Source organism: Chamaea fasciata, unplaced genomic scaffold, assembly GCF_029207755.1.
Source record: "Chamaea fasciata isolate MVZ Bird 193981 ecotype frontalis unplaced genomic scaffold, bChaFas1.0.hap1 SCAF_25, whole genome shotgun sequence".
Classification (NCBI taxonomy): domain Eukaryota; kingdom Metazoa; phylum Chordata; class Aves; order Passeriformes; family Sylviidae; genus Chamaea; species Chamaea fasciata.
Genome location: NW_027094110.1, coordinates 90,253 through 103,262, shown reverse-complemented (window position 1 = coordinate 103,262; position 13,010 = coordinate 90,253). Strand labels below are relative to the sequence as shown.

At 43.6% G+C, this 13,010-nt stretch overlaps 1 protein-coding gene across 3 annotated transcripts in view; it reads left to right on the top strand.

Moving 5' to 3' along the window:
* MAGI3 (membrane associated guanylate kinase, WW and PDZ domain containing 3) overlaps window positions 1–13,010 on the top strand; it is a 54,724-nt gene that overhangs the window by 33,036 nt on the left and 8,678 nt on the right. For all 3 annotated transcript variants that reach the window (XR_010723833.1, XM_066204221.1, XM_066204222.1), the window contains exons 8-16: window positions 497–591; window positions 1,190–1,378; window positions 2,740–3,339; window positions 4,355–4,386; window positions 6,156–6,300; window positions 6,785–6,876; window positions 8,564–8,756; window positions 9,454–9,642; window positions 11,326–11,511. Coding sequence is in view for 2 of the 3 variants with exons in the window: in XM_066204221.1 (XP_066060318.1) it covers window positions 497–591; window positions 1,190–1,378; window positions 2,740–3,339; window positions 4,355–4,386; window positions 6,156–6,300; window positions 6,785–6,876; window positions 8,564–8,756; window positions 9,454–9,642; window positions 11,326–11,511 (1,721 nt within the window). In the remaining variant the exon portion in view is untranslated. The remainder of the gene's footprint in view (window positions 1–496; window positions 592–1,189; window positions 1,379–2,739; window positions 3,340–4,354; window positions 4,387–6,155; window positions 6,301–6,784; window positions 6,877–8,563; window positions 8,757–9,453; window positions 9,643–11,325; window positions 11,512–13,010) is intronic.

Here is a 13,010-nt window from a genome sequence, read left to right as displayed (position 1 = left end):
GGAAATTAAATCTCTCCTTAACCATGGAGAAGAAAAATGGTAGAGTTGAAAATGTAGCTTCAGAGAACAAGGAAACATTTTTCACTTTGCAAAGCCAAGGTATTTGAATTATGCTCAAATTTGTTGGTTTTCCCCCTCCTCTGCTGTACTTCTCTAACATCTACTAGAAAAAAGGTGAAGCCTGAGTTTGTAAACACGTCAGGCAGATGGGTGAAGAGAAAAAGCAGGTTTGCTCAGTTCTAAACTATTACAACTCTACCTAGTGATTAAAGGGAGTAAAACTTTATTTGCCTCAAAGTAACTAAAAAAAAGGCTGCTGAAAGAACAAGCATACTTTCAGTGTTGGTTATAAGAGTTTTTTGCTCATTTCTCCAGACCATTCATCTGACATGATAAAAGATAGTGTTTGTAGATGTATTTTTGGGGGTTGTCTTTTTGGGGAAATAGTCAGAATGTTTTCTTTTGAAATCCTGACATACCTTTTGTATGCCTGCAGTCATATTAACCAGAAAACTCAGTTTGAAAATCCAGTATTGGAAGCCAAAAGGAGAAAACAGCTAGGACAGACTGATGCTGGCCCTTCCAAATCAGGTATCCCTGAATATTGTGGGTTTTGTCACATACATCTTTATCTGCAAGTATGCTTTGTAAGAAGCCAGTTCTGGAATTCCTCAAGCCTTGTCTTTTTGCTAGCCATTACAGTGTTACCCTCCTAGATGTTTAGGGTTTTTTGAAGAATTTTTTCATGTTAAAATTTAACCGAGACATTAAGACTGCTTTTAAATCAATTTGGTTGTTCTGAAGCTGGTTGTCATAAACAGCTTTGGAATTTATGGAGGGTTAAAAAAGCCATCTGGAAGTGCAGGTAAAACCACACCTGGAGTTTTTATGCTTTTGGTCTACTTTAAGCTTGGTATTTAGGGATTAAAATTGGGAATTCGAGGTGGGAGGTTTGCATACAGCTCTGTTGCAATCTGTTAAAAAAAGCCCTTTTCCATTCACTGAATTCACCTGGAAAATGAGTGTAACACTTTCCTGTCTGTTTGCTTTATCTCTTAAGAGTGCTTCAGAAGCTGACCAATAACAAACAAATCATTAATCATTGCGACACCTTAAAAATAAGCAAAAAACTTACTGGAACTAACCCTCGTTTGCTGCCTTCCTGTCTCTCTATTCCATAATTCCAAAGGAACAGGGGCATCTGTCTTCACTCGAGATCCATCCCAGCTTACTGGAGCACTTATAAGGACAACCTTGAAAAAAAGTACCATGGGATTTGGCTTCACAATTATCGGAGGGGACAGGCCCGACGAGTTTCTCCAGGTGAAGAATGTGTTAAAAGATGGACCCGCTGCACAAGATGGAAGAATTGCTCCAGGTCAAGTATTATTTCTGTAAAGTTCCATTTCCTGGGGTACTTTGGAGAACACGGCCTGAGCTGCAGGAGGTCGGATGACTCCATCCACATCCTCACTGAATTAAATACTTTCAGATTTGTGCAGAGCAGTGGCTGAAGAAGAAAATAAGCAGCATTCTAGATAAAGATCGACTTTAAGGGCACTTCTAAAGGTTTCAGTACTTCTGCTTTAGCAAAGACACTTGTCTTCATGTTTATTCATAGAATGGTTTCTCTCTCTGTAAGTAAAGTGAAAATAATGTGTTTGAATCCTGGTCTGTTTTGCCTCGTTGCTGCCAAAAACCATGACACCGATTATTAAAACCGCAAAAAACCCACAGCAGGAATGAGGAAGCAAAGTCCTGTGAACTGGACAAGTGAGGAGAGAAGAGGGATGAGGGTTCCTGCAATCCATGAAGACTTTCACATTTTTTCATGGTTATTACATGTGTAATTAAGTTGCCTATAACCTTATTATAACCTCTGGTTTGCATATTAGGGGCAAAATGCTTCTTTATGTATAATATAAACTCTTACTCTTCAAATGAGTAAAAGAATTCATACTTTGAATGGTAATACTATTTACTTACGAAAATTCCCTGCTTTGTTGCTGATGTGTTGTTTGAACTTGTTTGTATGTGGTTCATTTTCCACCTCTGCAAAAATGAGAGCTATCCTGCAGAACTGTTGGAATGAAAAGATGTGCAGATATTCAGATTGTAGTTCACGGAATAAGAGAGATCCTGTTTTACTGATGCCTGGGCATTAAAGGGATAGGACAGTTTGCAGGGCATATTGTACCGCACGTGCAAAGTTTCATGTCAAAGTGATGAAAACACAAAAGAGGGTTTTGGGATCTGAAACCCATGTCGCTTCATTTTGAAAATGTATTCTTAGCCACATGTGGCAGCAGCGTAAGAGTACGGAGCGTGTGTGTGTGTGTGCAGTTCTAGCTTAAGTTCAGCCAGTCCTAAAATAAACACAGGGCCAAAAAAATCCGATTTATTCTTCATTGGGTTTAGGATGCTGTACAATATGATTTAAAGTAGAAGACATCTGCTTGCTGTAGTGTGCGTGCTCTGCTTCATCTCCCGTGGCTGTACAGTATCATATTTTAAATCTGCGGCAGATTAAACTTTATATATTTAGCACACTGTGTTCTGAGATGAAATAGAATAAATGCAAAGAGGAAATCCTTCTTGCTTTTTGGCAATATTAGCCATGAGGTAATATCCCAGACACTAGTTATCAGTTTGAAGACAGCACTGTGATTTCCTCAAGGTAGGCTTTTGTTGAAGATTTTGCTTCTGTTTTTGACACTGTCGAACCTTCTTTTGTTACAGGTGATGTCATCGTGGACATAAATGGAAGTTGTGTCCTTGGCCATACCCATGCAGATGTTGTCCAGATGTTTCAGCTCATTCCCGTCAATCAGTATGTGAACATGACTTTATGTCGTGGGTACCCTCTTCCTGATGACAACGAAAACCCCGTCGTGGATATTGTGACAGCCACACCTGTCATTAGCAGCCCACCGGTGGCCAAGGGAGATGCTTCCGTGTCCAGTCAAGATTTAGTAGCAGGAACAGTTGTGTTGGACCAGAATGGGAAAATGTTGGTCGACGGTCGCCTGAACGGCCCTTCCGTGGATTCAGCAGAGCAGAGGGTCTCCTTTGCCTCGTCAGGAGGCTCTCAGCCGGAGCTGGTCACCATCCCTCTGGTCAAAGGGCCTAAAGGCTTTGGGTTTGCCATTGCAGACAGTCCCACAGGCCAAAAGGTGAAGATGATTTTGGACAGCCAGTGGTGCCAAGGCCTACAGAAGGGGGACGTCATCAAGGAGATTTGCCATCAGAATGTGCAGAGCTTGACCCACTTGCAAGTGGTGGAGGTGCTCAAGCAGTTTCCAGTAGGAGCAGAGGTGCCCCTGCTTATCTTGAGAGGAGGTACAGACAAAATTGCAGTTGTCATGTTGGTTATAAGGTTTTTAAATGCCTGTTTTAGTGGGATACCTAAACGGTGTCCAGTCTTGACAGCTAAGCAGCAGCTCATTATACCTCTGTGCCATTATGTTCTAAGTTAGATTCATAGCCCTGATTGTTTAGGCTGAGAGTGTGTTCCTGGGGTTTTGTTTGGGGTTTCAGTTAGGTTTTTCTTTGGGTTTTTTTTCCTCAAAAATTATATGGTGATATGTTTATGCGCTGTCTCTTCCAAGTCTCTGGGGAGTTCTAAAGCAAACGTGGTCTCCAGTATAATGCAAAGCATATGATGAGCTGTATTTTGTGAGGTTCTCCAAATGTGTTCCAGTAACTGTGTCTGTAATGAGCAGGGGTTTGCAGGAGATGGAAGCATTAGCAAAGAGGTGGGGCTGATCGCTGGGAATAGCAGAGAAAATTCTGATTATTCCTTTGCATATTCATACCTCTTCCTTGATTGTCAGTCGCAGACCAGAATGCATCTTCTCCCAAAAAACTGTGGTAGATAGTGTGTGTCTTTCAAAGTAAGCTGAATCTGAACGGATTATGAAGCAGCTTGTGGCTGCTCAGTGTCCTTTCAGGCCTTATTTGTAAAACTGACTTCAGCCACTGGCATTTGGAAAAATCTCCAGATTTTTTTCTGTATAAATGCTACTATTCCTTTGTCAGCTAAGGAAATAATTAGATTTATTTGTGGCAAGTAAAATTCCTTCAGACAAATTCATAAGTCTCCTTATCCCATGAACTGAGGGATGACTTGGTTTACCAGTTTCCAGCAAAAAGTGAAATAGATATTTTTCATTGTTGTATAGCTTTCAATTCTAATTGAGACTTCTCTAAACTGATGGTTTTGGTCACTTTGCCATTTAAAAGCACAGTGAATCAACCACTATTATTTTCACCCCAGGAGAAACTGATTAAATTCCTGTAATGTTGTTGAAACTTCTTGCAACCTGCTACTAAAACTACATTTTATTTTCCTCAGGTCCACCCTCACCTACTAAAGCTGCCAAAGGAGTGAGTATTGCTGATGTATTTAAATTGGTTTCTGACCTGCTTTGTAATCTCATTTCCTCTGGATTTTAGTGCCTGTGATAAACCTGCAAGATAGTTCAGCAAAACCACATCTGCTTGGTAGGCATAAATTCTGTGTCTAAGTAGCTGCCATAAAGAGTACTCATTAAAAGGGAAACAAAATACAGTATCTGGTTTTCTCATTGCTAATTATGAAAGTAAATGGGATTTCTAAAGGCAGTTTATGATCCTTTGATTCGTCTCAGTCCTCGCACAGAATTAATGGACTGGTTAGTGCTCCCTTCTGGAAATGCTTATCTTTGGATCCACATTTTCAGCAAGTCTCTGTGGAGCTGTACATTCCTAGCTTGATACTCATTGCTCTTGGAAGTTATCTGTCGGGGCATATTTAATATATATTATCTCAGTAAAGAACCCTTGGTCTAAATAAAGCAACCTCTGATTTAATAATGTTGATATTAATGCTTATGTTTATTATGAAGGTTTCTGTTGTAAATTAGGCTGGTTGAACAAAGATACTTCTTTAAAAGTGCTTCTTGTACAGAACACATCCGGGCAATTTAGGAAAACCCCATTACCAGAACACAGCTGTAATTTCTCTTTCTGTCTTTATCCTGCTGTTTAAGGGCAACCTTAGTTGTATCCCAGCAGTGGGATGGCACAAGCACACGTGTTCAGCATGCTCAAAGACAACTGTGCTTAATAAGATCTTCAGATTCTGTTCCTTGCAAGCATCCAGCTGCCCACACTGAATAAACCAGAGCAGAAATCCCTGCAGTTGGAGGGCCCTGGCCCTGTCAGCATGGATCCCATGGCGATGTGCTAAAAATAGTTTGGACTTGGGGACTGGCATTCTATTCCAGCACACATACAGGAGCAACAGCCCACAGAGCACTCGATGCTCAGTGGCATTAAGCAGCGTGGCAAAATAATTCACTTAAAAAGGGCAAGTTCTTGTGTTTATAAACATACAAGAAGTGTCAAACTGTTGAATGGCTCTCGGCGGTTTCTTCTGCTCTTGGTGAAAGGGCAGATCTGTGTCGGTTCTCCTCCTGCTGTAGTTCAGGATGCACTGCCACGTGCCAGTTTTCCAGGCTGGGGTTTCAGCCCAGGAGAAGTGTTTAGAGTTACGTTAGTGCATAATCTATTGGGAATTTAGATGAGAGACCACAAGGATGTTCGGTGTCCTTACCTGATGAGTGTTGCAGCTGTCAGATCATGAAAAGGCAAATATTGAGTTGTTAATACCTCACGCTACCCAGCTGTGTCCTCCTGAACTGTATGTATATTGCTCCAGTAAACAGCGCATGCTGGGAGCACCTCTGGTGCTTGTGGAGAGGAGCTTGGCAGAGAACAGGACTCAGTGTCTGTGGAGCAGCAGCGCCCATGGTGCTGGACTGTGGTCCAGAACCTGGCAGGTGCCTGTCAAGGATTCGGTGTCTTCTCCAAATGTGTTCGGTCCTTTGTGCCCCACTTCTTCCCATGTGTTGGTAGCCACCAGCCTCTGCCCAGCTTCGCTCTTCTCTGAGCATCACTCACTTCAAACCCTTTCCAAGCCTTGCCTCCAGTAGAAATTCATGTACCAGTGAGGAAGACTTCTGTAACTCTGCTCTGACACACCCACTGGAAAAGCTGTAAATTTGTTCCTTTCTTCTTGTGTTTTTCTTCTGCATGATGTTCATTGTCTTTGCACCCGCAAGCATAGTCACGCCTTTCTTTAAGATGGAATTTGTGTCTGTGGGCTGTTTCAGAAGGACAAGCAGGACAGTTTGGAAGCTGTCAGCGATGCCATTCCGCAGCCGATGCCCTTCCCACCTTCTGCTGTGCGACCAAGCTCTCCTAAACTGGACCCTTCCGAAGTCTACCTGAAGTCTAAGACAATTTATGAGGACAAACGTACGTACATCATCTTCTACTTGAAATTAATCAATTATGAAGGAATTTTTTCTTTTCGTGTATGTGCAGTAAAACTAAGGAGACTTTGTTGCTAAGTTTGTTAACCTGCTGCAGATAAAACATTTCAAGTAGTGGATAATTCAAACAGCAATCAGAAAAACAAAAAGATAAAACATGTTTTGACATGTTTTCAATAAAACAGTTAATTCCAGAAATAATCTCAAGGATGGTTCTGAAGTAAACTGGAGCAGACCTGCTTATAAAAGTAGCTCTGAGTTGTGTCACAGTCTGGCTTTTATCTTGGTCTACTGCACCTATGTAGTTGTGGTTTCTGCTTTGAAAATTAATTATGCCATTTGAAAAGAGAATATCGCTGTATTTCTGGTTTCTGTATTTTGCCACTGGAAAATTCAGAGTGTACCACCAAAACATAATACAAGATAGCTCCTTACATGTTTTGAAATACTGGGTTTTTTTTTCTTAGCTCCAAACACAAGAGATTTAGATGTTTTCCTGAGAAAACAAGAATCGGGCTTTGGTTTCCGGGTGCTTGGAGGGGACGGACCGGATCAGCCTGTAAGTGAATCTGCTCACAGTTAGCTCATAATATTGCTGTTGGAATGATCCTACTCAGTCATCCTCATTTCCCATTGTCCCATCCAGGCAGTTCAGTGATGGCAGAATTGATCAATTCGCTACCTGTCTTTCGGAGATGAGAAATTGGTCCAGATTACCTTTATCTTTTCCCCTCTTTGTGGACTCCAGTCTCCAAGGTTCTGTACCCTTCCTGCTACCGAGCCCGTCCTTGGCTGAAGTTTTTTGTCAGGCTGAGGACACTGGTGGTGTTTCTACAGCTGTTGCTGTATCTCAGAGCCCTCAGAAGGGCTGTGCCAGTGCCCAGCTTTTGCCGATTGTCACCTGATACCAGCGGTGGCCTTGGCACAGGATGTGCCTGGATTCAATGATTGATGTGCTGTGCACAGCAACGCATCCTGGGAAGCAGCTGAGTGGAAGGAGGCAGTTGCTCCTTCTGTTAAAATTTCATTAGGTTGTTCCTGTTCTTGCAGCCCAGTGAAATGAGGTTGGAGATGGTGACGCAGCCCTTTTATTCCCTGCTTCCCCGACTGGATTTTTAAGCTTGCATTGGTGGCAGCTGGGCAAATGCCAGCACAGACACCCCTGCATGGTCTGTTCTCCGAGGGCAGGTTTTAGGAGATTCCCCTCTATTTTCAAACGTGTACTTTTCTCTCCGGGAAGAAGTGCTAAGACTTGCACTATATGTCAGGGACTTTTCTTTAAGCTGTTAAGCAGAGAGAAAAAGCTTTTGGAATAGATCTGCAAAGATTGTTGTCCGATTAGAGTGAAGGAATTCAGTTTTTCCATTCCCAGCTGTGATCCAGTGCTAGCTTTTTTTTTTCTTCCTTCCTCAGTAACGTGCACTTAAGGCGAAAGAGCAAACCCAGAGAATGTTACTTCTGTTGCACTTCATAGCATTTTTGGTGTTTGGTTTCCACAGCAGCCATAGCTGTTAGGAAGTGTGGAGCTGATGTCTTGGGTGCTGTGTACTGATGAGCTGCCCACCATTGCTTAACCTCCAGCAGCACTAGCTGTAGTTAGCCCTAATCTTCCTTTTAATCCGAAAGTGATTCTAGCATATGAAGTAGAGTGTGGTGTTCTTCTCTGTGTTACATTTAGTGGCACTTTTTGAGGTGGGGGTAGGCAGAACTGATGGTGTTTGAATTCATTCTCTAATCACCAAAAAGCTGAGAACTGAAGCAACTTGAAGTGTGGAACTGTCTATAAGCAACTTTTCAGAAATAAACTTAAATTAGTTCAAAATCTTTTATTTCTTCCCCAGTCATTCTGCCTCAGTCTTGGTAAAAAAAATAAAGTAGAGCGAATGTCTGAGGCTTTTTTGTCATTAATGTGTAGGAAATCGTATATATAGTAAGTACATGGCGCATGCTCATTTCAAAAGCTGACCTTTTTAATAAACTGACAGACATGTTCAAGTGAGCAGAACCGACAAAAAAACGGATTAAAGATTTTTGAAGTATTTGGTGAATGCTTTGAGACTTCAGGTTGTCTCCCCTAGATCAGCTTATGCGCTTGCTGGCTGCATTTCTGCTAGAGCTGGAGAGTGAGGTAATCTTTAAAAGAGTCTTCCCAAAATACCTCATCTGCACAGATTCACCTGGATTCTAACCACTGTGTGTTCTGATGAATTCATGTTCCTGTTCAAACCCCTGGACTCTGCTCACAGATTTATATCGGAGCCATAATCCCATTGGGAGCAGCGGAAAAGGATGGGAGGCTGCGTGCAGCAGATGAGCTGATGTGCATCGACGGAGTTCCTGTGAAAGGGAAGTCACACAAGCAAGTTCTGGATTTAATGACCAGTGCCGCACGGAATGGGCAGGTCCTGCTCACTGTCCGGAGGAAGATCTTCTTCACTGGTAGGTGTCTGCTTGCCCAGGCAGAGCACTTAGGGCTTGTAATCAAATCCACTGAAGCTGCTCTGGAACTTAATTACTGCACTGGGGCTGAGCAGCCTGAGGTTGAAGAGGGTCAGCTATAACTCTTAAATGGAGAAAAGCGGAATTTAATAAGCTTGAGTTCTGTTGCTCACTAGCTTTTGCTGCTCGCGTAGGTAAGGTTCTGAAAATTATGACGCAGGGAGGATTTCTTCAACCTTTTTTGCAGCTAGTAGTTAGAACAGCCATTGGTGCTATGGAAATTGCATAATAACACAGTCTGTTTTCTCAGCATCCCGGAAGGGTTTGGGTTGAAAGGGGCCTTTAAAGCTCTTTTCATCACACGCCCTGCTATGGGCAGGGACACCTTCTGTGTGCTGATTCTTTTGGCATCAGTGTGTAGCAAGATTAACTGTATTCAAACGAGAGCTGTTTCAGGTCAGGATCTTGAGATACTGCAGTTCTAGATCAGTGTCCAGATCAACAGCTTAGGGAAGATTAGTGTGTGACTCCGTGAATGACAAAGCTGGGGTGGGATTTACAGCTGACAAGGGCCCCCTGCTCTGATTAACAACTGCTGTTGCTGCCTCATGCCGGCACTGACAACTGAGCTTCATGGTTGTGCTGACGTTGCTTGGTGTGATTGTTTCTTATTAGTTGTTTGTCCGTTCCCTGCAAGGGGAAAAGCAGGTGGAGGAGGAGGAGGAGGCACAGCCTGTCCTGACACAGAACGGCTCTCCCCGGCTGAACCATGTCGACTTTGCCAACCAACCATCCCCGGAGGTCTACGACGTCCGCCTGCAGCGGAAGGAGAACGAAGGATTTGGCTTCGTCATCCTCACCTCCAAGAACAAACCTCCTCCTGGGGGTAAGTGCCATGTCCTGATGGCTCTGCCCCTGCCTGGCCTCGCTGCGGCTTCCCCAGGGATATCTCTTCCTGTGCAGTGCTAGTGCTTCCCTCATAGTCGGCTTTGACTCCCACTGGCACAGCCTGGCCAACTGAGTCTTGGTGTGTCTTGCTTCATATTTATGCTCTTGTTCACCCAACTGTGACATAAGTGGGGACAGGGAATTTATATCCCACACAACCCATACCCAGAGTGTGCGCTTATCACAGGGCAGCATTTTTTGGGATGTAGATATTTGTGAGGTCGTAGTGATATTGCATTAATTTGTTGGCATTTTAATGGAAGCATAGTTGCAACCTTGGCTTTATATTACCTAATCAGGTACAATTTCTTATTTTGGGGATCGAAGTAGAGTCTACAGTATTTGGTGGAAAGCAATGAAGTTGTTACCGTCATTGAGTGTGTTTGTCTAGAAAGATCATCAAAATGAAAAAGTAGCCTGGTCTGGTGTGGCAGTTGTGAGATACGGACATGGCTCAGGCATAGTTGTCTCTAGTTCTGCATCTGTGGTCATCTCTGGGAAAGGAACTGAAATCAGTCTTTTTTCCTTTTACTTCTCATAACTTTTCTTCTTTTCTCCATTCTGTCTGTTCTGGCCCCATAGCTCTGGCTTCTGGAAGAGTCTGTGTAGGGCACAGTGTCACTCTGGAGTGAACTGAGGGAACCAAGCCAGGAGAGCTGGAAGAAATTTGAGACAATTATTACAAGTGCACGTTCATCTCAGAGACCAGGAAAAGTGGTCAGGTCTGTGCAGAGCTGATGTAGCATCTTACTGGCTTTGCACAGGCTCCCTGCTCAGGTCCTCACCTGACTGACTCAGTCCCTGGCAGATGAAGCATGATATGTTTTTTAGGTGTGTTTAAGGGTTAATTTTTGTTTGCAAGTAGGAAGAGCTTGCCCATGCATCCAGATTTCTGCGTTACAGTGGATGACCATAACTCTCTCTGAGCCTACACTGTCCGTCAGGGTCGATGCATGAAGTGGAAAACTACTTTCAGATGTGACCCATTTCCTTCCCATGTTTTCCTTCAGGCACAAAACCCTGTATGTGACAAGGCCATGCTGTTGGGTTGGCATGTCCATTCACTCACAATGAAGCATTCCTCATTAGTTGCAGGTTGGTCCTGTACAAGCAATGCCATCCTTTGGAGCAGGAGAGGAGGGACGAACACTGATTTCTGCTCTGTAATGACCAGTGATGGGACCAAGGGAATGGCTGGAGCTGTGCTAGGGGAGAGTTAGGTTGAATATTAGGAAAAGCTTCTTCCCCCAGAAGGTGGTGGGGTGCTGAACAGGCTCCTCAGGGAAGTAGTCACAGGCCCGAGGCTGCCAGAGCTCAAGGAGTGTTTGGACAGTGCTCTTCAGGCACAGGGTGGGATTTGTTTGGATTTTGGGATGTCCACTGCAGTGCCAGGAGTTGATGATCCTTGTGGGTCCCTCCAACTCAGCATATTTTTTGATTCTGTGACTGGCAGTTCTGGGTCTATGTGATGCTTATCTGATGTGCACATGGTAGGATTCTTGCGGTTGCCCTATGCAGGGCCAGGAGTTGGACTTTGATCCCTGTGGATCCTTTCCCACTCAGGATATTCCATAATTCTGTGAATACTTACAGTGTTGCCGTGCCTGTTTTTGTTTCCTAGTGATCCCTCACAAGATCGGGCGGGTCATTGAGGGAAGCCCGGCTGACCAGTGTGGGAAGCTGAAGGTGGGCGATAGAATCTCAGCGGTAAACAGCCAGTCCATCGTGGAGCTTTCCCATGACAGCATTGTGCAGCTCATCAAGGATGCAGGCAGCGTGGTGACCCTCACAGTGGTGGCTGAGGAAGGTAAGGAAGGTGCCACCACGCTATCAAAGTTGAGTATTTATCACTGATGAAGTTTATTGGCTTAAGTGGAGTATTTGAAGACATTTGGAAATTAAGGAGGGTGAATCTTAGAATATCCTGAGTTGGGTGGGACGCATGGGGATCATCAACTCCTGGAAGCTGAATAAGTTGGAAGCTCATGTGTTTGCTCTGGAAGAGCTGAAGGCAGGTGGGACAGAGAGGGCGAGATACTACAGCAGGGTGGTTGTACCCAAAAAGAAGCTAGAAGTATTAACAATGCAGGGAGGAGTGAGAGGAATTCTCATGTGTGAGAAAGTGCTGCTGACATAGAAATGTCCAGACCTTGTATTCTCCAGCCAAAGAGAAATGACCCCTCCTCAGGGGGCTGCAGCAGCCACAGAAGGACACTTAGTGAGAAAATCTTCTCACCTCAGCTCAGGGCCCGGCTCTTGCTGCTGCATGTGCTGCCAGAGCTCTGCTCTCAATGAGGCTGGTGCTGTCAGGATGCTCTGTCCCTGCTCTAAGACCACAGGGACTCCTGCATTTCAAATCTCTCCATTTAAACCCTGAGTTTTTGCTTTCTCTGTTGTTAAAACATGCAAATTCCCTAACGGGTATTTGCAGACAAATGCTGCGGTTCTGTCTGCCGAAGCTCCCCTTTGGGGAAGGGTCACATCCCACCACATGGGAAGAAAACCTTGACAGGGTTTTCCTGCCAGTCTTGCACCTGCAAAACCTGCTGTGTCACCTGAGCAGCAAAAGGAGGTCTAGGGAGTGCAAAGTCCTAACTTCAGAGACTGTGACTTAATGACAGCTCCCATGTAACACTGCTTGTACGGTGGTATTGTTTCTAAACAAAAAAGGAAGTATATAAAATGCAGTAATTTGGAGAGAAAAGCGGTTTTCCCACCCTGCGTTTTTCTTGAATGCTGTTGAAGGTTTTAATTAAACTCCCTATCATTATTTTGTCAGAAATTTGGCTTTCTTCACCTTTTAAAAAAGAAATACCTAGAGCCAGCCTGTGAATAAAGCCATCAGATGATTCTCTAATTTCACATTCATTGCAAATATTTAACATGCCATCTCAGCCTGTAACACAGGATTTCAAAGACTTGATGTTCCTTTTTGTTAATGCTTGAATTAGAGAGACCTCTGTAAGTTATTTTTCCATAAAGATTTTTTTAAATCAAATCTGGTTTATTCCAGTTTGCAGGGGCACACTTCAAAGCAGTTGCCATGGGTGATGTTTATAAAGCAACTGAAGTTTGAGTTGGTTGAATTAGGTTTGTTTTCTCTGTAGCTTTTAGTCATCAAATCCAGACTGGTTTGGGTTAGAAGGACATTCATTTCATTCTACTCCCTGCCATGGACAGGAGCACCTTCCACTTGTTTTCAAAATAAGTTTTCTGAATATCATATTTCTACCCATTATTTATGCATGACCTTATGTGGAGACTGTGTGAAAACCTTTCCCACTGCCTCAATTACAGATTTGGAGC